Source organism: Telmatherina bonti, assembly GCF_933228915.1.
Source record: "Telmatherina bonti genome assembly, chromosome: 19".
In the NCBI taxonomy this organism is placed as follows: domain Eukaryota; kingdom Metazoa; phylum Chordata; class Actinopteri; order Atheriniformes; family Telmatherinidae; genus Telmatherina; species Telmatherina bonti.
The window spans coordinates 38,873,060-38,898,297 of record NC_136617.1 but is presented as its reverse complement, the minus strand read 5'-3'; the positions used below and the strand labels follow the sequence as shown (position 1 = coordinate 38,898,297).

At 52.0% G+C, this 25,238-nt stretch overlaps 1 protein-coding gene across 2 annotated transcripts; it reads left to right on the top strand.

The window, feature by feature from the left end:
* Positions 1 to 21,442: 21,442 nt before the first annotated feature.
* On the top strand, positions 21,443 to 23,810 carry LOC306769842 (stathmin-like). 2 transcript variants are annotated; one of them, XM_079258578.1, is made up of 5 exons: positions 21,443 to 21,488; positions 22,506 to 22,549; positions 22,638 to 22,810; positions 22,968 to 23,159; positions 23,237 to 23,810. In XM_079258578.1, the coding sequence occupies exons 2-5, from the start codon at positions 22,534 to 22,536 to the stop codon at positions 23,303 to 23,305; spliced, it is 450 nt and encodes a 149-aa protein (XP_079114704.1). In that variant the 5' UTR covers positions 21,443 to 21,488; positions 22,506 to 22,533; the 3' UTR covers positions 23,306 to 23,810. The 2 variants fall into 2 exon arrangements, with proteins under 2 accessions (XP_079114704.1, XP_079114703.1); XM_079258577.1 differs by having other exon boundaries at positions 23,231 to 23,810.
* The last annotated feature ends 1,428 nt before the right edge of the window (positions 23,811 to 25,238 follow it).

The window sequence follows — 25,238 nt, the reverse complement described above, 5'->3', positions numbered from 1 at the left end:
TCCAAAATCACGATGTCCAAAACCACGCTGTCCAACATCACGGTGTCCAACATCAGGCTGTCCACCACCACGCTGTCCAACGCCATTATGTTCAACACCATGCTGTCCAACACCACGCTCTCCAACATCACGCTGTCCAACACCACGCTGTCAAACATCACGCTGTGCAACATAACGATGTCCAACACCACGCTGTCCAACACCACGCTGTCCAACACAACGCTGTCCAACACCACGCTGTCCAACACAACGCTGTCCAACACCACCCTGTCCAACATCACGGTTTCCAACACAACGCTGTCCAACCTCATGATGTCCAACACCACGCTGTCCAACATCACGCTGTCCAACACCACGAAGTCCAACACCACACTGTCCAACACTACACTGTCCAACACCATGCTGTCTAACACCACGCTGTCAAAGACCACGCTGTCCAACATCACGCTGTCCAATACCACGAAGTCCAACACTACGCTGTCTAACACCATGCTGTCCAACACCACGCTGTCCAACATCACGCTTTCCAGCATCACGGTGTCCAACACCACGCTGTCCAAAATCACGGTGTCCAACACCACGCTGTCCAACATCACGGTATCCAACACCACAATGTCCATCATCACCGTGTCCAACACCACGAAGTCCAAAACCACGCTGTCCAACACTACTCTGTCCAACATTACGCTGTCCAACATCACTGTTTCCAGCATCACGCTGTCCAACACCACAATGTCCAACATCACGGTTTCAGATATCACGCTGTCCAACACAACGCTGTCCAACACCACGGTGTCCAACACCACGCTGTCCAACAACACGATGTCCAACACCATGCTGTCGAACATCAGGCATTCCAACACCACGCTGTCCAACACCACGATTTCCAACACCACGCTGTCTAACACCACGCTGTGCAACACCACGCTGTGCAACACCACGCTGTCCAATACCACGCTGTCCAACATCACGGTTTCAAACTCCACGCTGTCCAACACCACGATGTCCAACATCACGCTGTCCAGCATCACGGTGTCCAACACCACGCTGAAAAACACCACTATGTCCAACACCACGCTGTCCAACATCTCGCTGTCCAGCATCACGGTGTCCAACACCACGCTGTCCAAAACCACGCTGTCCAACACCACAATGTCCAAATCCACGCTGTCCAACATCACGCTGTCCAGCATCACGGTGTCCAACATCACGCTGAAAAACACCACTATGTCCAACACCACGCTGTCCAACACCACGCTCTCCAACATCACGCTGTCCAACACCACTGGGTCCTACACCATGCTGTCCAACACCACGCTCTCCAACACCACGCTGTCCAACCTCATGATGTCCATCACCACGCTGTCAAACATCACGCTGTCCAACACCACGAAGTCCAACACCACACTGTCCAACACTACACTGTCCAACACCATGCTGTCTAACACCACGCTGTCAAACACCACGCTCTCCAACATCACGCTGTCCAATACCACGAAGTCCAACACTACGCTGTCTAACACCATGCTGTCCAACACCACGGTGTCCAACATCACGCTTTCCAGCATCACGGTGTCCAACACCACGCTGTCCAACACTACTCTGTCCAACATTACGCTGTCCAACATCACTGTTTCCAGCATCACGCTGTCAGACACCACAATGTCCAACATCACGGTTTCCAATATCACGCTGTCCAGCATCACGGTGTCCAACATCACGCTGTCCAACACCACGCTGTCCAACATCACGCTGTCCAACACCACGCTGTCCAACACCACGCTGTCCAACAACACGATGTCTAACACCATGCTGTCCAACATCAGCCTGTCCAACACCACGCTGTCTGACAAAACGATGTCCAAAACCACGCTGTCCAGCATCACGGTGTCCAATATCACGCTGTCCAACACCACGCTGTCCAACATCACGCATTCCAACAACACAATGTCCAAAACCAGGCTGTCCAAAATCACGCTCTCCAACATCACGATGTCCAACACCACCGGGTCCTACACCATGCTGTCCAACACCACGGTGTACAACACCACGCTGTCCAAAATCACCCTGTCCATCATCACGCTGTCCAACACCACGCTCTCCAACATCACGCTGTCCAACACCACGTTGTCCAAAATCACGCTGTGCAACATAACGATGTCCAACGCGACGCTGTCCAACACCACGTTGTCCAAAATCACGCTGTGCAACATAACGATGTCCAACGCCACGCTGTCCCACTTCACGGTGTCCATCACCACTCTGTCCAACATCAGGCTGTCCAACACCACGCTGTCCAACACCACGATGTCAAAACCACGCTGTCCAACACCAAGATGTCCAACACCACGCTGTCCAACACTACTCTGTCCAACATTACGCTGTCCAACATCACTGTTTCCAGCATCACGCTGTCCAACACCACGCTGTCCAACATCACGCTGTCCAACACAACGCTGTCCAACACCATGCTGTCCAACACCACGCTGTCCAACAACACGATGTCCAACACCATGCTGTCCAACATCAGGCATTCCAACACCACGCTGTCCAACACCACGATTTCCAACACCACGCTGTCCAACACTACGATGTCCAACACCAAGCTGTCCAACATCTCGCTGTCCAGCATCACGGTGTCCAACACCACGCTTTCCAAAACCACGATGTCCAACATCACGCTGTCCAGCATCACGGTGTCCAACACCACGCTGTCCAACACCACGATGTCCAACACCAAGCTGTCCAACATCTCGCTGTCCAGCATCACGGTGTCCAACACCACGCTTTCCAAAACCACGCTGTCCAACACCACAATGTCCAACACCACGTTGTCCAACATCACGCTGTCCAGCATCACGGTGTCCAACACCACGCTGAAAAACACCACTATGTCCAACACCACGCTGTCCAACATCACGCTGTCCAACACCACGCTGTCCAACACCACGCTGTCCAACAACACCATGTCTAACACCATGCTGTCCAACATCAGGCTGTCCAACACCACGCTGTCTGAAAAAACGATGTCCAAAACCACGCTGTCCAGCATCACGGTGTCCAATATCACGCTGTCCAACACCACGCTGTCCAACATCACGCATTCCAACAACACAATGTCCAAAACCAGGCTGTCCAAAATCACGCTCTCCAACATCACGATGTCCAACACCACTGGGTCCTACACCATGCTGTCCAACACCACGGTGTCCAACACCACGCTGTCCAAAATCACCCTGTCCATCATCACGCTGTCCAACACCACGCTCTCCAACATCACGCTGTCCAACACCACGTTGTCCAAAATCACGCTGTGCAACATAACGATGTCCAACGCGACGCTGTCCAACACCACGATGTCCAAAATCACGCTGTGCAACATAACGATGTCCAATGCCACGCTGTCCCACTTCACGGTGTCCATCACCACTCTGTCCAACATCAGGCTGTCCAACATCACGCTGTCCAACACCACGATGTCAAAACCACGCTGTCCAACACCAAGATGTGCAACATAACGATGTCCAACACCACGCTGTCCAACACCACGCTGTCCAACATCACGATGTCCAACGCCACGCTTTCCCACTTCACGGTGTCCATCACCACGCTGTCCAACATCACGGTTTCCAACATCACACTGTCCAACATCACGCTGTCCAACACCACGCTGTCCAACACCATGCTGTCTAACACCACGCTGTCCACAACCACGCTGTCCAACATCACGCTGTCCAATACCACGAAGTCCAACACTACGCTTTCTAACACCATGCTGTCCAACACCACGCTGTCCAACACCACGATGTCCAACACCAAGCTGTCCAACATCTCGCTGTCCAGCATCACGGTGTCCAACACCACGCTTTCCAAAACCACGCTGTCCAACACCACAATGTCCAACACCACGTTGTCCAACATCACGCTGTCCAGCATCACGGTGTCCAACACCACGCTGAAAAACACCACTATGTCCAACACCACGCTGTCCAACATCACGCTGTCCAACACCACGCTGTCCAACACCACGCTGTCCAACAACACCATGTCTAACACCATGCTGTCCAACATCAGGCTGTCCAACACCACGCTGTCTGACAAAACGATGTCCAAAACCACGCTGTCCAGCATCACGGTGTCCAATATCACGCTGTCCAACACCACGCTGTCCAACATCACGCATTCCAACAACACAATGTCCAAAACCAGGCTGTCCAAAATCACGCTCTCCAACATCACGATGTCCAACACCACTGGGTCCTACACCATGCTGTCCAACACCACGGTGTCCAACACCACGCTGTCCAAAATCACCCTGTCCATCATCACGCTGTCCAACACCACGCTCTCCAACATCACGCTGTCCAACACCACGTTGTCCAAAATCACGCTGTGCAACACAACGATGTCCAACGCGACGCTGTCCAACACCACGTTGTCCAAAATCACGCTGTGCAACATAACGATGTCCAATGCCACGCTGTCCCACTTCACGGTGTCCATCACCACTCTGTCCAACATCAGGCTGTCCAACATCACGCTGTCCAACACCACGATGTCAAAACCACGCTGTCCAACACCAAGATGTGCAACATAACGATGTCCAACACCACGCTGTCCAACATCACGATGTCCAACGCCACACTTTCCCACTTCACGGTGTCCATCACCACGCTGTCCAACATCACGGTTTCCAACATCACACTGTCCAACATCACGCTGTCCAACACCACGCTGTCCAACACCATGCTGTCTAACACCACGCTGTCCACAACCACGCTGTCCAACATCACGCTGTCCAGCATCACGCTTTCCAGCATCACGGTGTCCAACACCACGCTGTCCAAAATCACGCTGTCCAACACCACGCTGTCCAACATCACGCTGTCCAACACTACTCTGTCCAACATTACGCTGTCCAACATCACTGTTTCCAGCATCACGCTGTCCAACACCACGCTGTCCAACATCACGCTGTCCAACACAACGCTGTCCAACACCATGCTGTCCAACACCACGCTGTCCAACAACACGATGTCCAACACCATGCTGTCCAACATCAGGCATTCCAACACCACGCTGTCCAACACCACGATTTCCAACACCACGCTGTCCAACACTACGATGTCCAACACCAAGCTGTCCAACATCTCGCTGTCCAGCATCACGGTGTCCAACACCACGCTTTCCAAAACCACGATGTCCAACATCACGCTGTCCAGCATCACGGTGTCCAACACCACGCTGTCCAACACCACGATGTCCAACACCAAGCTGTCCAACATCTCGCTGTCCAGCATCACGGTGTCCAACACCACGCTTTCCAAAACCACGCTGTCCAACACCACAATGTCCAACACCACGTTGTCCAACATCACGCTGTCCAGCATCACGGTGTCCAACACCACGCTGAAAAACACCACTATGTCCAACACCACGCTGTCCAACATCACGCTGTCCAACACCACGCTGTCCAACACCACGCTGTCCAACAACACCATGTCTAACACCATGCTGTCCAACATCAGGCTGTCCAACACCACGCTGTCTGAAAAAACGATGTCCAAAACCACGCTGTCCAGCATCACGGTGTCCAATATCACGCTGTCCAACACCACGCTGTCCAACATCACGCATTCCAACAACACAATGTCCAAAACCAGGCTGTCCAAAATCACGCTCTCCAACATCACGATGTCCAACACCACTGGGTCCTACACCATGCTGTCCAACACCACGGTGTCCAACACCACGCTGTCCAAAATCACCCTGTCCATCATCACGCTGTCCAACACCACGCTCTCCAACATCACGCTGTCCAACACCACGTTGTCCAAAATCACGCTGTGCAACATAACGATGTCCAACGCGACGCTGTCCAACACCACGATGTCCAAAATCACGCTGTGCAACATAACGATGTCCAATGCCACGCTGTCCCACTTCACGGTGTCCATCACCACTCTGTCCAACATCAGGCTGTCCAACATCACGCTGTCCAACACCACGATGTCAAAACCACGCTGTCCAACACCAAGATGTGCAACATAACGATGTCCAACACCACGCTGTCCAACACCACGCTGTCCAACATCACGATGTCCAACGCCACGCTTTCCCACTTCACGGTGTCCATCACCACGCTGTCCAACATCACGGTTTCCAACATCACACTGTCCAACATCACGCTGTCCAACACCACGCTGTCCAACACCATGCTGTCTAACACCACGCTGTCCACAACCACGCTGTCCAACATCACGCTGTCCAATACCACGAAGTCCAACACTACGCTTTCTAACACCATGCTGTCCAACACCACGCTGTCCAACACCACGATGTCCAACACCAAGCTGTCCAACATCTCGCTGTCCAGCATCACGGTGTCCAACACCACGCTTTCCAAAACCACGCTGTCCAACACCACAATGTCCAACACCACGTTGTCCAACATCACGCTGTCCAGCATCACGGTGTCCAACACCACGCTGAAAAACACCACTATGTCCAACACCACGCTGTCCAACATCACGCTGTCCAACACCACGCTGTCCAACACCACGCTGTCCAACAACACCATGTCTAACACCATGCTGTCCAACATCAGGCTGTCCAACACCACGCTGTCTGACAAAACGATGTCCAAAACCACGCTGTCCAGCATCACGGTGTCCAATATCACGCTGTCCAACACCACGCTGTCCAACATCACGCATTCCAACAACACAATGTCCAAAACCAGGCTGTCCAAAATCACGCTCTCCAACATCACGATGTCCAACACCACTGGGTCCTACACCATGCTGTCCAACACCACGGTGTCCAACACCACGCTGTCCAAAATCACCCTGTCCATCATCACGCTGTCCAACACCACGCTCTCCAACATCACGCTGTCCAACACCACGTTGTCCAAAATCACGCTGTGCAACACAACGATGTCCAACGCGACGCTGTCCAACACCACGTTGTCCAAAATCACGCTGTGCAACATAACGATGTCCAATGCCACGCTGTCCCACTTCACGGTGTCCATCACCACTCTGTCCAACATCAGGCTGTCCAACATCACGCTGTCCAACACCACGATGTCAAAACCACGCTGTCCAACACCAAGATGTGCAACATAACGATGTCCAACACCACGCTGTCCAACATCACGATGTCCAACGCCACACTTTCCCACTTCACGGTGTCCATCACCACGCTGTCCAACATCACGGTTTCCAACATCACACTGTCCAACATCACGCTGTCCAACACCACGCTGTCCAACACCATGCTGTCTAACACCACGCTGTCCACAACCACGCTGTCCAACATCACGCTGTCCAATACCACGAAGTCCAACACTACGCTTTCTAACACCATGCTGTCCAACACCACGCTGTCCAACATCACGCTGTCCAGCATCACGCTTTCCAGCATCACGGTGTCCAACACCACGCTGTCCAAAATCACGCTGTCCAACACCACGCTGTCCAACATCACGGTGTCCAACACCACAATGTCCAACACTACTCTGTCCAACATTACGCTGTCCAACATCACTGTTTCCAGCATCACGCTGTCCAACACCACGCTGTCCAACATCACGCTGTCCAACACAACGCTGTCCAACACCACGCTGTCCAACACCACGCTGTCCAACAACACGATGTCCAACACCATGCTGTCCAACATCAGGCATTCCAACACCACGCTGTCCAACACCTCGATTTCCAACACCACGCTGTCCAACACTACGATGTCCAACACCAAGCTGTCCAACATCTCGCTGTCCAGCATCACGGTGTCCAACACCACGCTTTCCAAAACCACGATGTCCAACATCACGCTGTCCAGCATCACGGTGTCCAACACCACGCTGTCCAACACCACGATGTCCAACACCAAGCTGTCCAACATCACGCTGTCCAGCATCACGGTGTCCAACACCACGCTTTCCAAAACCACGCTGTCCAACACCACAATGTCCAACACCACGTTGTCCAACATCACGCTGTCCAGCATCACGGTGTCCAACACCACGCTGAAAAACACCACTATGTCCAACACCACGCTGTCCAACATCACGCTGTCCAACACCACACTGTCCAACACCACGCTGTCCAACAACACCATGTCTAACACCATGCTGTCCAACATCAGGCTGTCCAACACCACGCTGTCTGACAAAACGATGTCCAAAACCACGCTGTCCAGCATCACGGTGTCCAATATCACGCTGTCCAACACCACGCTGTCCAACATCACGCATTCCAACAACACAATGTCCAACATCACGCTGTCCAGCATCACGGTGTCCAATATCACGCTGTCCAACACCACGCTGTACAACATCACGCATTCCAACAACACGATGTCCAACACCAGGCTGTCCAAAATCACGCTGTCCAACATCACGATGTCCAACACCACCGGGTCCTACACCATGCTGTCCAACACCACGTTGTCCAACACCACGCTGTCCAAAATCACCCTGTCCATCATCACGCTGTCCAACACCACGCTCTCCAACATCACGCTGTCCAACACCATGCTGTCCAACATCAGGCATTCCAACACCACGCTGTCCAACACCACGATTTCCAACACCACGCTGTCCAACACTACGATGTCCAACACCAAGCTGTCCAACATCTCGCTGTCCAGCATCACGGTGTCCAACACCACGCTGTCCAACACCACGATGTCCAACACCAAGCTGTCCAACATCTCGCTGTCCAGCATCACGGTGTCCAACACCACGCTTTCCAAAACCACGCTGTCCAACACCACAATGTCCAACACCACGTTGTCCAACATCACGCTGTCCAGCATCACGGTGTCCAACACCACGCTGAAAAACACCACTATGTCCAACACCACGCTGTCCAACATCACGCTGTCCAACACCACACTGTCCAACACCACGCTGTCCAACAACACCATGTCTAACACCATGCTGTCCAACATCAGGCTGTCCAACACCACGCTGTCTGACAAAACGATGTCCAAAACCACGCTGTCCAGCATCACGGTGTCCAATATCACGCTGTCCAACACCACGCTGTCCAACATCACGCATTCCAACAACACAATGTCCAACATCACGCTGTCCAGCATCACGGTGTCCAATATCACGCTGTCCAACACCACGCTGTACAACATCACGCTGTCCAACATCACGATGTCCAACACCACCGGGTCCTACACCATGCTGTCCAACACCACGTTGTCCAACACCACGCTGTCCAAAATCACCCTGTCCATCATCACGCTGTCCAACACCACGCTCTCCAACATCACGCTGTCCAACACCATGCTGTCCAACATCAGGCTGTCCAACACCACGCTGTCTGACAAAACGATGTCCAAAACCACGCTGTCCAACATCACGATGTCCAACGCCACGCTGTCCAACATCACGCTGTCCAGCATCACGGTGTCCAATATCACGCTGTCCAACACCACGCTGTCCAACATCACGCATTCCAACAACACAATGTCCAAAACCAGGCTGTCCAAAATCACGCTCTCCAACATACCGATGTCCAACACCACCGGGTCCTACACCATGCTGTCCAACACCACGGTGTCCAACACCACGCTGTCCAAAATCACCCTGTCCATCATCACGCTGTCCAACACCACGCTCTCCAACATCACGCTGTCCAAAACCACGTTGTCCAAAATCACGCTGTGCAACATAACGATGTCCAACGCGACGCTGTCCAAAACCACGTTGTCCAAAATCACGCTGTGCAACATAACGATGTCCAACGCCACGCTGTCCCACTTCACGGTGTCCATCACCACTCTGTCCAACATCAGGCTGTCCAACACCACGCTGTCCAACACCACGATGTCAAAACCACGCTGTCCAACACCAAGATGTCCAACACCACGCTGTCCAACATCACGCTGTCCAGCATCACGGTGTCCAAGATCACGCTGTCCAACACCACGCTGTCCAACATCACGCTGTCCAACAACACGATGTCCAACACCAGGCTGTCCAAAATCACGCTGTCCAACATCACGATGTCCAACACCACCGGGTCCTACACCATGCTGTCCAAGACCACGGTGTCCAACACCACGCTGTCCAAAATCACCCTGTCCATCATCACGCTGTCCAACACCACGCTCGCCAACATCACGCTGTCCACACCACGCTGTCCAACACCACGCTGTCCAACACCACGCTGTCCAACATCACGATGTCCAACGCCACGCTTTCCCACTTCACGGTGTCCATCACCACGCTGTCCAACATCACGGTTTCCAACATCACACTGTCCAACATCACGCTGTCCAACACCACGCTGTCCAACACCATGCTGTCTAACACCACGCTGTCCACAACCACGCTGTCCAACATCACGCTGTCCAACATCACGGTGTCCAACACCACGCTGTCCAACATCACGGTGTCCAACACCACAATGTCCAACATCACCGTGTCCAACACCACGAAGTCCAACACCACGCTGTCCAACACTACTCTGTCCAACATTACGCTGTCCAACATCACTGTTTCCACCATCACACTGTCCAACACCACAATGTCCAACATCACGGTTTCCAACATCACGCTGTTCAACACCACGCTGTCCAACATCACGCTGTCCAACACAACGCTGTCCAACACCACGGTGTCCAACACCACGCTGTCCAACAACACGATGTCCAACACCATGCTGTCCAACATCAGGCATTCCAACACCACGCTGTCCAACACCACGATTTCCAACACCACGCTGTCCAACACCACGCTGTGCAACACCACGCTGTCCAACTCCACGCTGTCCAACACCACGCTGTCCAACATCACGGTTTCCAACTCCACGCTGTCCAACACCATGATGTCCAACATCACACTGTCCAACACCACGGTGTCCAACACCACGATGAGCAACAGCACGCTGTCCAACACCACGCTGTCCAACATCACGATGTCCAACACCAAGCTGTCCAACATCTCGCTGTCCAGCATCACGGTTTCCAACACCACACTGTCCAACACCACAATGTCCAACATCACCGTGTCCAACACCACGAAGTCCAACACCACGCTGTCCAACACTACTCTGTCCAACATTACGCTGTCCAACATCACTGTTTCCAGCATCACGCTGTCCAACACCACAATGTCCAACATCACGGTTTCCAACATCACGCTGTTCAACACCACGCTGTCCAACATCACGCTGTCCAACACGACGCTGTCCAACACCACGCTGTCCAAAAACACGATGTCCAAAACCATGCTGTCCAACATCATGCATTCCAACACCACGCTGTCCAACACCACGATTTCCAACACCACGCTGTCCAACACCACGCTGTGCAACACCACGCTGTCCAATACCACGCTGTCCAACATCACGGTTTCCAACTCCACGATGTCCAACACCACGCTGTCCAACACCACGATGTCCAACATCACACTGTCCAGCATCACGGTGTCCAACACCACGCTGTCCAACACCACGATGTCCAACACCAAGCTGTCCAACATCTCGCTGTCCAGCATCACGGTGTCCAACACCACGCTGTCCAAAACCACGCTGTCCAACACCACAATGTCCAACACCACGCTGTCCAACATCACGCTGTCCAGCATCACGGTGTCCAACATCACGCTGAAAAACACCACTATGTCCAACACCACGCTGTCCAACATCACGCTGTCCAACACCACGCTGTCCAACACCACGCTGTCCAACAACACGATGTCTAACACCATGCTGTCCAACACCACGCTGTCCAACACCACGATGTCCAACACCACGCTGTCCAACATCACGCTGTCCAGCATCACGGTGTCCAATATCACGCTGTCCAACACCACGCTGTACAACATCACGCATACCAAAAACACGATGTCCAACACCAGGCTGTCCAAAATCACGCTGTCCAACATCACGATGTCCAACACCACCGGGTCCTACACCATGCTGTCCAACACCACGTTGTCCAACACCACGCTGTCCAAAATCACCCTGTCCATCATCACGCTGTCCAACACCACGCTCTCCAACATCACGCTGTCCAACACCACGCTGTCCAACATCACGCTGTGCAACATAACGATGTCCAACACCACGCTGTCCAACACCACGCTGTCCAACATCACGGTGTCCAACGCCACGCTGTCCCACTTCACGGTGTCCATCACCACGCTGTCCAACATCACGCTGTCCAACACCACGTTGTCCAACATCAAGCTGTGCAACATAATGATGTCCAACACCACGCTGTCGAACACCACGCTGTCCAACATCACGCTGTCCAATACCACGAAGTCCAACACTACGCTGTCTAACACCATGCTGTCCAACACCACGCTGTCCAACATCACGCTGTCCAACACCACGAAGTCCAACACTACGCTGTCCAACACTACTCTGTCCAACACCACGCTGTCCATCACTATGCTGTAAAACACCATGCAGTCCAACATCACGTTGTCCAACACCACGAAGTCCAACACCACGTTGTCCAACATCACGCTGTCCAACGTTACGCTGTCCAACATCACGGTTTCCAACATGCCGCTGTCCAACACCACGCTGTCGAACATCACGCTGTCCAACACCACGATGTCCAACACCACGCTGTCCAACATCACGATGTCCAACACCAACGGGTCCTACACCATGCTGTCCAACAGCACGGTGTCCAACACCACGCTGTCCAACGCCACGCTGTCCAACATCACGATGTCCAACAACACCGGGTCCTACACCATGCTGTCCAACACCACGGTGTCCATCATCACGCTGTCCAACAACACGCTCTCCAACATCACAATGTCCAACACCACGCTGTCCAACACCACGCTGTCCAACACCACGCTGTCCAAAATCACAATGTCCAACACCACGCTGTCCCACATCACGCTGTCCACACCACGTTGTCCAACCACGCTGTCCAACACCACCCTGTCCAACATAACGGTTTCCAACATCAAGCTGTCCAACACCACGCTGTCCAACACCACACTGTCCAACACCACGGTTTCCAACATCACGCTGTCCAACACCACGATTTCCAACATCACGCTGTCCAACACAACGCTGTCCAACACCACCGGGTCCTACACCATGCTGTCCAACACCACGCTTTCCAACATCACCCTGTCCATCATCACGCTGTCCAACACCACGCTGTCCAACACCACGCTGTCCAACATCACGATGTCCAACGCCACGCTGTCCCACATCACGTTGTCCGACACCACATTCTCCAACCACCCTGTCCAACATCACTGTTTCCAACATCACTGTTTCCAACATCATGCTGTCCAACACCCCACTGTCCAACATCACGCTGTCCAACACCACGCTGTCCAACACCACGATGACCAACACCACGCTGTCCAACATCACGATGTCCAACGCCACGCTGTCCCACATCACGTTGTCCAACACCACATTGTCCAACCACCCTGTCCAACATCACGGTTTCCAACATCACTGTTTCCAACATCATGCTGTCCAACACCCCACTGTCCAACATCACGCTGTCCAACACCACGCTGTCCAACACCACGATGACCAACACCACGCTGTCCAACACCACGATGTCCAACACCACGCTGTCCAAAACTGCGCTGTCCAACATCATGCTGTCCAGCATCACGGTGTCCAACACCACTCTCTCCAACACCACGCTGTCCAAAACCACGCTGTCCAACATCACGATGTCCAACACAACGCTGTCCAATATCACGCTGTCCAGCATCACAGTGTCCAACACCACGCTGTCCAACACCACGCTGTCCAACATCACGGTGTCCAACACCACGAAGTGCAACACCACGCTGTCCAACACCACTCTGTCCAACATCACCGTGTCCAACACCACGAAGTCCAACACCACGCTGTCCAACACTACTCTGTCCAACATTACGCTGTCAAACATCACTGTTTCCAGCATCACGCTGTCTAACACCACAATGTCCAACATCACGGTTTCCAACATCACGCTGTCCAACACAACGCTGTCCAACATCACGGTGTCCAACACCACGCTGTCCAAGAACACGATGTTCAACACCATGCTGTCCAACATCACGCTGTCCAGCATCACGGTGTCCAACACCACGATGTCCAAGACTACCCTGTCCAACATCACTGTTTCCAACATCACAATGTCCAACACCACGCTGTCCAACACCACGCTGTCCAACACCACGCTGTCCAAAATCACAATGTCCAACACCACGCTGTCCCACATCACGCTGTCCACACCACGTTGTCCAACCACGCTGTCCAACACCACCCTGTCCAACATAACGGTTTCCAACATCAAGCTGTCCAACACCACGCTGTCCAACACCACACTGTCCAACACCACGGTTTCCAACATCACGCTGTCCAACACCACGATTTCCAACATCACGCTGTCCAACACAACGCTGTCCAACACCACCGGGTCCTACACCATGCTGTCCAACACCACGCTTTCCAACATCACCCTGTCCATCATCACGCTGTCCAACACCACGCTGTCCAACACCACGCTGTCCAACACCACGCTGTCCAACATCACGATGTCCAACGCCACGCTGTCCCACATCACGTTGTCCAACACCACATTGTCCAACCACCCTGTCCAACATCACTGTTTCCAACATCACTGTTTCCAACATCATGCTGTCCAACACCCCACTGTCCAACATCACGCTGTCCAACACCACGCTGTCCAACACCACGATGACCAACACCACGCTGTCCAAAATCACGATGTCCAACGCCACGCTGTCCCACATCACGTTGTCCAACACCACATTGTCCAACCACCCTGTCCAACATCACGGTTTCCAACATCACTGTTTCCAACATCATGCTGTCCAACACCCCACTGTCCAACATCACGCTGTCCAACACCACGCTGTCCAACACCACGATGACCAACACCACGCTGTCCAACACCACGATGTCCAACACCACGCTGTCCAAAACTGCGCTGTCCAACATCATGCTGTCCAGCATCACGGTGTCCAACACCACTCTCTCCAACACCACGCTGTCCAAAACCACGCTGTCCAACATCACGATGTCCAACACAACGCTGTCCAATATCACGCTGTCCAGCATCACAGTGTCCAACACCACGCTGTCCAACACCACGCTGTCCAACATCACGGTGTCCAACACCACGAAGTGCAACACCACGCTGTCCAACACCACTCTGTCCAACATCACCGTGTCCAACACCACGAAGTCCAACACCACGCTGTCCAACACTACTCTGTCCAACATTACGCTGTCAAACATCACTGTTTCCAGCATCACGCTGTCTAACACCACAATGTCCAACATCACGGTTTCCAACATCACGCTGTCCAACACAACGCTGTCCAACATCACGGTGTCCAACACCACGCTGTCCAAGAACACGATGTTCAACACCATGCTGTCCAACATCACGCTGTCCAGCATCACGGTGTCCAACACCACGATGTCCAAGACTACCCTGTCCAACATCACTGTTTCCAACACCACACTGTTCAACACCACCCTGTCCAACACCACGTTTTCCAACATTACGCTGTCCACCATCATGGTTTCCAACATCACGCTGTCCAACACCACGCTGTCCAACATCACGCTGTCCAACACCACGATGTCCAACACCACGCTGTCCAAAATCACGCTGTCCAACATCACGATGTCCAACACCACCGGGTCCTACACCATGCTGTCCAACACCACGGTGTCCAACACCACGCTGTCCAACATCACCCTGTCCATCATCACGCTGTCCAACATCACGCTGTGCAACATAACGATGTCCAACACCACGCTGTCCAACACCACGCTGTCCAACATCACGGTGTCCAACACCACGAAGTCCAGCATCACGGTGTCCAACACCACGCTGTCCAACACCACGATCTCCAACACCAAGCTGTCCAACACCACGCTGTCCAAAACCACGCTGTCCAACACCAAGATGTCCAACACCACGCTGTCCAACATCACGCTGTCCAGCATCACGCTGTCCAACACCACGCTGAAAAACACCACTATGTCCAACACCACGCTGTCCAACACCACTCTGTCCAACATCACCGTGTCCAACACCACGAAGTCCAACACCACGCTGTCCAACACTACTCTGTCCAACATTACGCTGTCCAAAATCACGCTGTCCAACATCACGATGTCCAACACCACCGGGTCCTACACCATGCTGTCCAACACCACGGTGTCCAACACCACGCTGTCCAACATCACCCTGTCCATCATCACGCTGTCCAACATCACGCTGTGCAACATAACGATGTCCAACACCACGCTGTCCAACACCACGCTGTCCAACATCACGGTGTCCAACACCACGAAGTCCAGCATCACGGTGTCCAACACCACGCTGTCCAACACCACGATCTCCAACACCAAGCTGTCCAACACCACGCTGTCCAAAACCACGCTGTCCAACACCAAGATGTCCAACACCACGCTGTCCAACATCACGCTGTCCAGCATCACGCTGTCCAACACCACGCTGAAAAACACCACTATGTCCAACACCACGCTGTCCAACACCACTCTGTCCAACATCACCGTGTCCAACACCACGAAGTCCAACACCACGCTGTCCAACACTACTCTGTCCAACATTACGCTGTCAAACATCACTGTTTCCAGCATCACGCTGTCTAACACCACAATGTCCAACATCACGGTTTCCAACATCACGCTGTCCAACACAACGCTGTCCAACATCACGGTGTCCAACACCACGCTGTCCAAGAACACGATGTCCAACACCATGCTGTCCAACATCACGCTGTCCAGCATCACGGTGTCCAACACCACGATGTCCAAGACTACCCTGTCCAACATCACTGTTTCCAACACCACACTGTTCAACACCACCCTGTCCAACACCACGTTTTCCAACATTACGCTGTCCACCATCATGGTTTCCAACATCACGCTGTCCAACACCACGCTGTCCAAAATCACGCTGTCCAACATCACGATGTCCAACACCACCGGGTCCTACACCATGCTGTCCAACACCACGGTGTCCAACACCACGCTGTCCAACATCACCCTGTCCATCATCACGCTGTCCAACATCACGCTGTGCAACATAACGATGTCCAACACCACGCTCTCCAACATCACGGTGTCCAACACCACGAAGTCCAGCATCACGGTGTCCAACACCACGCTGTCCAACACCACGATCTCCAACACCAAGCTGTCCAACACCACGCTGTCCAAAACCACGCTGTCCAACACCAAGATGTCCAACACCACGCTGTCCAACATCACGCTGTCCAGCATCACGCTGTCCAACACCACGCTGAAAAACACCACTATGTCCAACACCACGCTGTCCAACATCACGGTGTCCAACACCACGCTGTCCAACACCACACTGTCCAACATCACGGTGTCCAACACCACGAAGTGCAACACCACGCTGTCCAACACCACTCTGTCCAACATCACCGTGTCCAACACCACGAAGTCCAACACCACGCTGTCCAACACTACTCTGTCCAACATTACGCTGTCAAACATCACTTTTTCCAACACCACGCTGTCCAACATCACGGTGTCCAACACCACGCTGTCCAACATCACGGTGTCCAACATCACGCTGTCCAACACCACGATTTCCAACATCACGCTGTCCAACACAACGCTGTGCAACACCACGCTGTCCAACACCACGATGTCCAACACCACGATTTCCAACATCACGCTGTCCAACACAACGCTGTGCAACAACACGCTGTCCAACACCACGATTTCCAACATCACGCTGTCCAACACAACGCTGTGCAACACGACGCTGTCCAACACCACGATGTCCAACACCACGATGTCCAACACCACGCTGTCCAACTCCACGCTGTCCAACACCATGCTGTCCAACATCACGATGTCCAACACCACGCTGTCCAACATCACGCTGTCCAACACCACGATGTCCAACACCACGCTGTCCAGCATACAGGTCTCATCCTTAAACTCACAGCTGATGTCACTGGTTCATGTTACTGGGCTGCAGCATACTTGTCCCAGCAGAGTTCATTCCTTTGAGAATAACAAGCATCTGAATAAAAACCACCATTTATCTGCTGAGGAACAAACCATTCTGCCTCATAAAGCCCAGAGGTTCCAGAACATGCCGGACATCGAACCAGTGGATGTTTTCTATGAGAACACATGAAGCGTTTCGGCTCTCGTTCCATCAGTGAACAGAAAGCAGCTAGAAGCAGGAAGAAGCATACAGCAAACGTAGCATCGGCTCAGTTCTGTCTGTAGAAACCAGTTCATTTAATAAGTTTGTTCATCAGAGACAAAAAGGGAAAAGTTTTAACGAACCTGATGTAGCTTTATTTTCATTTCCCAGGTTATCCCAAGTCACTTTCACAGATTTACTCGCTAAATGTTGATGTTCTTCTCGTTTTACTGAGACAATAATTCATTCAAAAAACCTTGTTGAAGACTAAGAATGTCCAACAGCTTTGACATGTAAAAGATGTGCCAGCTCACCTGAGCGATGATTATCTGTGACGACCCCTTCAATGAGGGACAAACCGAGAAGGACAACAACTGCTTGTAGCTTCATGCACCCATCACATCTATTTTATCATGATGCAGTCAAACAATAAGAATGCAGATTTTACAGTCATTTGAAAGACCAAACTCTGATAACTAACAGCAGCTTATTCTATTCTATTCTATTCTATTCTACAGTCATTTAGCAGAAGCTTTTATCCAAAGCAACTTACACATGAGAGTGAGAACAACACAAGCAGGTAGGACCATCGTAGGAAGATGCTGATGGACTGCTGTAGTCTATCTGGACCAGGTGTTGACATGTAGAGTTCAAGGCTGCCCCCCCGCCCCACACACACAAACACACACACACACACACACACACACACACAATATTCCCTTTTAAAATACAAAGAATGAATACCATAATATTAGTTGCAGAGAACCAGGTCTTCCAGCTCCTCTGACAAATAAAGTTAAACTAAGAGCAGAAATGCTGCTTGAACAGCTGAGTCTGCAGCTTAAAGCAGATCAGGACTCTGCAGGTCGGACAGAGTTCGGCAGGTCGTTCCACCATCATGGAACAACAGAGGAAAGATTCTGGTGGTGGTTTAGTCCCACGTAGTCATGGTAACGCTAGGCGTCTTCCACTGGTAGAGCGTAGCTGTGGAGAGGGAGTGTAGGTAGACCGTGTCAGGGATCTGGGTTGTTTCTATGGGAGTGGTGTTTTTCAGTTTCTAGTACAGGTGTACTGTCCTGCACACCTGAGGAGGATTTGTGATCTTCCCCCGGCACTATATGTGGAGCTGGCCGCCAGTCCTTCACTGCTTGAGCAACGAGCCTTATGGTATAACCAGTTCCAGTGGAGTGAAGCCAGACTGATGTGGATCTAACTGGTTTCTATCATGGAGGAACTGGGAGAGTGAAGACGACCCGCTCCAGTAGTGTGGACATGAACGGCACCAGTGGGACCAGCCGGTAGTTTCCAACCTGGACTGGGTTGAGTGTGGGTTTCTTCAGCAGCGGGGTGACCCGAGCTTGCTGGAAGACAGAGGGAAAGACAGCGGATTCCAGAGAGGAGATGATAATATGGGTCACTGCAGATTGATTGGAGGTAAAATGCTCTGCAGGATGTCGGTAGGGACCGGATCCAGAGGACAGCTAGTGGCTTTAGAGTTGACTAGAAGTTTAGAGACTTGGTCCTCATTCAGAGGGCAGAAAGAGCAAAGTGAGGCACCACTAGCTGGATGTGGTGGACTGAGCTGGTCAGGCTCAGAGAAGTGATTCCTGATGGTAGCAACCTTTTCAGTAAAACAGGAAGCCAACATGTCTGCAGTCAGCGTGGCGGGAGGCTGAGCAGCTGCTGGAGAAAGAAGACAGTTAAAGGCCATGAACAGCTGCCGTGTGTTGGGAGCTTTGTGGATCTGCTTCTGATAGAAGTCTATGTTGGCAGCCGTCAGGCTGGATGTGAAGACTGAGAGGTTCTGCTGGGACTCTGACAAGTCAGGGACTTCTTTTCTTTCTGCTGGCCTGAGACCTGCTCTGTGACGTCTCAGTGAGCCATGGACTGGGAGGGTTTAGTCTGGCTGCTTCAGACAGCAGAGGACAGAGTTTGTCCAGAGAGGAGGCCAGAGAGGAGCAGAGTGTTTCTGGAGCCTCATTAACAGACAGGAAGGAGGAGTCTGAGTGGGAAGGGACGCTAGAGGAAACCTGCTCACACAGCTGTGTAGGGGTGACACATCCCAGCTTTCTGTGCTAGGAAACCAGCTTTGGAGCCTCCTGAGTGTCTGAGAGGTGCAGGGGGGGACTGGCAGATCAGCTGTGTACCAGTTTCTGATCAGTACTGCTATATGTCCAGAATGTCTGCAGTGATGCTGCAGAGACCTTTACTGCGTGATGTTTTATCTACAGTGGACCGTTCCAGAGACGGAAGGTGACAGAGGAGGTGGATGGCGTGCAGGACATGGATAACAACCCCACCTTCGGCTGCTGAGGAGACTCCTCCATCACCACCGGTAAACATTTATGTTGCTTTAACACATTTAGCTGCATCTGGCTAAAGCGCTTCTCTTCTTCTCTTGAAGTTTTTTGGCGTGTCCCTTTTTTGTTCTCCATCTTGATCACCTGTGTTTCTGATGACTGATTGACTTGACAGCCATTGTCCAAGAGGGAGGGGGCATTGGCCCTTAGCTCTGATCAGTCCAGCCCAGGATCAATGTAAAATAAATAGATTAGTTATTAAACAAGAAAAAGCCACCCAGTTTACAATCACTGTCGGTCCACCAGGCAAGTTCCTGCCTGGTCTGTCTGATGGTCAGTCCAGCCATGACCTGGACAAAAGTACCATTAAAAAATAGTTATAAGGAAAAAGGCCCATATGTTATATCTCCATATGTTACAGATGCACAATAAAAGACAATTTGAGTAATATAACACTAATAAAATATTCACAAGTAACAAGACTATTTTTTAATAGATTCATGAATAAGCTGCAGTTTACTGACAGTGAAGATCAAACTCAATTAAATGATTAAGCATCATATGATTCTGTCAGTTAAATGACAATTTATCTGATTAAATTATATCAATACCTTGTAAAGTAACTACACAGCTAAATATAACAAGGTAATATTGGCCGACAATCCTTGTGTACTGCATTTCTTTTTAAACTAAAATACTATTTTGAGGACATAAAGTTTAAATGTTTTTTGTGTTTTAAACATTTTTGCTTCATATCCTCGAATGAAACAACAAGTCGTCATTTCTAAGCTAACTGTGCTGATTGTTTAAGCTAACAGACAAAAAGACTACAATTCCCAGCGTGAGTAGAAGCCGGCCTGTGATTGGCGGAGAGGGGCGTGACGGCGGCGGCGGCTGCCCTTTTATGCGCGCGCTTGCAGCGCGGGCGCGGAGAGCTCGTGGTGAATCCGTGCGAGAGGAGCTCCGCATCGCAGCTCGGAGAAGGTGGGTGTTCCTGCAGGTGCAGCTCCGCACGCGCCGTTTCTGGCTGATGGAGGAGATAGAAGGTGTTGCATGGCGCATGCGCTGTGACCGGCAGGCTTTGGGTGTGTTTGGTTGGAGGTGACGGTGTTTGTCTCCGCGGCTGAAGCGGGATGAAACCGGGCCTGGGTGGCGGGTGTTTCCAGGCAGAGCTGGCACCGAGTGGCGGCAGCCTTCCGCGGGGTGGAGGGGAGGGGGAGGGGGGGGTTACCGGGGTTCCAGCTCCAGGGAGGGAGCCGCTGGATGCTCCGAGTCTTTGTCTGCAGCTGCGCCCTGAAAGCTCCTTTGTTTGCTGCTGGAGGGTGGAGGAGGCACGGTGGAGGGGGGAGCCAGACTCGAAGCGGCCAGATGAGCTGCTTATGGTGTGTGGGGGGGGTGGGGGGGGGGGGGGGGGGGGGGTGTTCATCGGGATGTTTGCATGGAGGCAGGACCAACCAGATGGAGACCAGGAGGGCGTCTTTGTCCCCCCAGCCTGAAACTGGATGTGATGTTTTAAGTCTGGTCTTTCAGACTGGCCGGGCTTTTGTTCCCCATCTGTACCCCCCCCACCCCGACACCCCCAGTCCAAACACAGGGAACAGGTGCTCCCTGGTCAGCCTCTCTCCGCCGTGCTCATTGCTCGCTGATATGACTGGAGATGTGAACGTTATAACCTGCCAGACACTCATCATCATCATCATCTTCAGCCTTTTGTTTCAGATGAGACGTCTCTGTCCTGGCAGTGATCGGTCTGATGGCCGCCACGGGGATCAGGACTCTGCTGGCTGCTTTTTGTCTTTTTGTTTGTGGACAGATGGGCGGTGGTTGCCTGCAGCGCTGCACGCTGCCAGCAGATGGCGCCTCGGAGGTTGTTCATGACCAAAGGCATCAGAACCGTCCCCACCTCACCGTCCCCCACCGCCGCGTCCCCCCCCGGACCCGTCCCTACCTCCGACCTGGAATCATTTCCATGAATGTGACCTTTTCTTTCTCCTCTTGCAGGTAACCGGACCTGCAGCACACGTTCCAGATGGCAGCCTCTGAGGGTGAATCTCCAATAATCTAAATTAGTGGCTGAAAGTTTTGAAGTTTTATTCTTAAACCTTGATGATATTTTTCCACTTTCCTGCTCAGATATCCAGGTCAAGGAGCTGGACAAGCGGGCCTCTGGCCAGGCCTTCGAGGTCATCCTGGGGGCTCCTGCTCCGGATGCAAAGGGCGAGTTTCCTTTGTCTCCTCCTAAAAAGAAGGATGTGTCCCTGGAAGAGATTCAGAGAAAGTTGGACGCCGCAGAGGAGAGACGCAAGGTATCAATTCATGTTTTTTAATCTTGTCCTTCGGAGCCACCGTCCTGCAGGTTTTAGATGTCCATTAACTTGCAGGACGGGGGCCTCGCGGGGCTCTGGGGGGCCTCGCGGGGGGTCCTGCAGGCAGTAAACCTGAAACCGACTCTCCGTCTTTCAGAATCACGAAGCCGAGGTTCTGAAGCACTTGGCCGAGAAGCGCGAGCACGAGAAGGAGGTGCTCCAGAAGGCGATGGAGGAGAACAACAACTTCAGCAAGATGGCCGAGGAGAAGCTCAACCAAAAGATGGAGGCCAACAAGGAGAACCGCACAGCCATCATGGCGGCCATGAATGAGAAGTTTAAGGAGAAGGTGGGTGTAGTCCTCCAGCGGCGCTTCACGCCTGTACCCTCCCAGGTTAACTGGTCTCCTCCGTTTCTCAGGACAAGAAGTTGGAGGAGGTCCGGAAGAACAAGGAGACCAAAGACCCGTCGGAAGAAGGCGGCTCGGAGGACTGAGGCCGCCGACCGGCGGGGAGTGTACAGGGTTTTTTACGTATCCAAAGATCGGTTGATTTTTTGTTCGGCCAGTATTTTTGTTCTCACTTCCACTTTTTGAAAGAAGTTCCGGTAATTTTCCAGCCTCCTGCTCGACGTGTTCGACTTGTGGATCACCCCCCCTCATTGTAACCACCTGATGTGTAGCTTGTCAGTGCAGCTCTTTGCCAATTAGCTGTGTGTTCTAACCTGTTTTGGAAGCATGTTTCTATCGCCACTCGTTCCATGGTGCGTTCGCTCCCTGAGTCACTTGCTGTATATTAAAAAGTAGCACAATGTTGGGCGGCGGCGCGCTCCCCTGCAGCTCGCGCTGCTCCTTCGGCTCTTTTGTAAATCTGGAGGTCATCTTCGAAGCACACGACTTGTTTATCTTTGAATTTAAGCTGCCAGACGATGAAACTGGAGGTCACCTGGAACATGTGCGGCAGGCGGGCGGCGCCTGCGGTGCTGATGAGCAATACACTGTGGCGGCTGCTCGGCTCCAACTGTTGTACTAAAACAAAATAAAACCATGTAAATGCAGCTTGTTGTTTCTACTTTCTAGTGTTCCTACTGTAGAAAAAAAATTCACTCCCCCCACAGTTGTCATGAAGGTAAACCTGACCTATTAAACCTAAAATGGATTTTTGTACTAGGCTGCGTCTTCAGCCTAGTCTTAAAGGTGGGGAGGGTGTCTGCTTCCCTAACACTAACTGGGAGCTTATTCCATAAGAGAGGGGCCTGATAACCAAAGGCTCTGCCTCCTGCTCGGCTCTTTGAGACTCTAGGAACCACAAGTAAGCCTGCAGTCTGCGAACGAAGTACTCTGCTTGGTATATAAGGAACTAGGTCTTTGATATATAGTGGTGCCTGGTTGTGGAGGGCTTTATATGTAAGGAGAAGGATTTTAAATTCTATTCTAGATTCAACAGGCAGCCAATGAAGAGAGGCTAAAACTGGAGAAATATGGAAATCGAGCAGCCGAGAGAGAATTTAAGATTAATGAATCGATGGTTCGCAAGTGGAGGAAGATGGAAAACGAGCTCCGACAGGTAAAGAAGACGCAGTTTCTGTGGACATAAGGCGAGGTGGCCCGAGTTGGAGGAAAGACTGGAGCAGTGGATCATCGAAAAACAAAGTGGGAACGAGTGGGAGAAGCGTTTCGACGATCACCGTTCGACTAAAAGCAGTAACGCTAGCAGAATAAATGAAAATTGAACATTTCCAAGAAGGTCCGTCTTGGTGCTTTCGTTTCATGAAACAGTGCCATTTTTCCATCCGGACAAGGACTACGGTAGCGCAGCAACTTCCAGTGGATTATCATGAAAAGCTGGACATCTTCTACTCCTACTGCAGCAAAAACATCGGTGTGAACCGGCATTCAAAGTAAGGCTGCGAGCGGCGTGGGAGCGATGGATGACCGATGGAGACCACAGTTTCACTAAGAGTGCAAGGCAGCGCCGGGCGACAGATGCTTGGGCTAACGTGTCTGCTGGCACTGTTGTCCGCACTTTTCCTCTGGGAGGAGCCGCACGGCACGGAAAGTGACTGACAGGGAAGAAGGTGAACCTGGCATGTTTGCTGGAGATTTAGTGCAGAAACAGGATGAGGACTTCGATGGGTTTGATTGATGACGGTTACCAGCAAAAAAAAAAGTGAATACCAAACTCAGTTTCTGTCCGGTCTATTTTTAAATACACACACGTGTGTTTGATGATTGATTGATGATTAAAAAATGTTAGTACTTTGTAATCAATACTTAAATAAAGCACAAACAAACTCAGTTTTGCTCCCGCTCTATATTTTTTAAAAACGCACACTTGTATGCTTGTGTGCGTTCAGAACGTTAAAGGGAGAAGTGTGTGCGTGGATTGCAGCGTGTATAAAACCCGCGTCTTATGTACGTGTTGAATAC

Excerpts from the sequence above, each read along its gene's own strand:
- LOC306769842 (XM_079258577.1), top strand. Across the intron at positions 22,811-22,967 it reads CCGCAGAGGAGAGACGCAAG|AATCACGAAGCCGAGGTTCT; the intron begins GTATCAATTCAT and ends TCCGTCTTTCAG. Across the intron at positions 23,160-23,230 it reads ATGAGAAGTTTAAGGAGAAG|GACAAGAAGTTGGAGGAGGT; the intron begins GTGGGTGTAGTC and ends TCCGTTTCTCAG.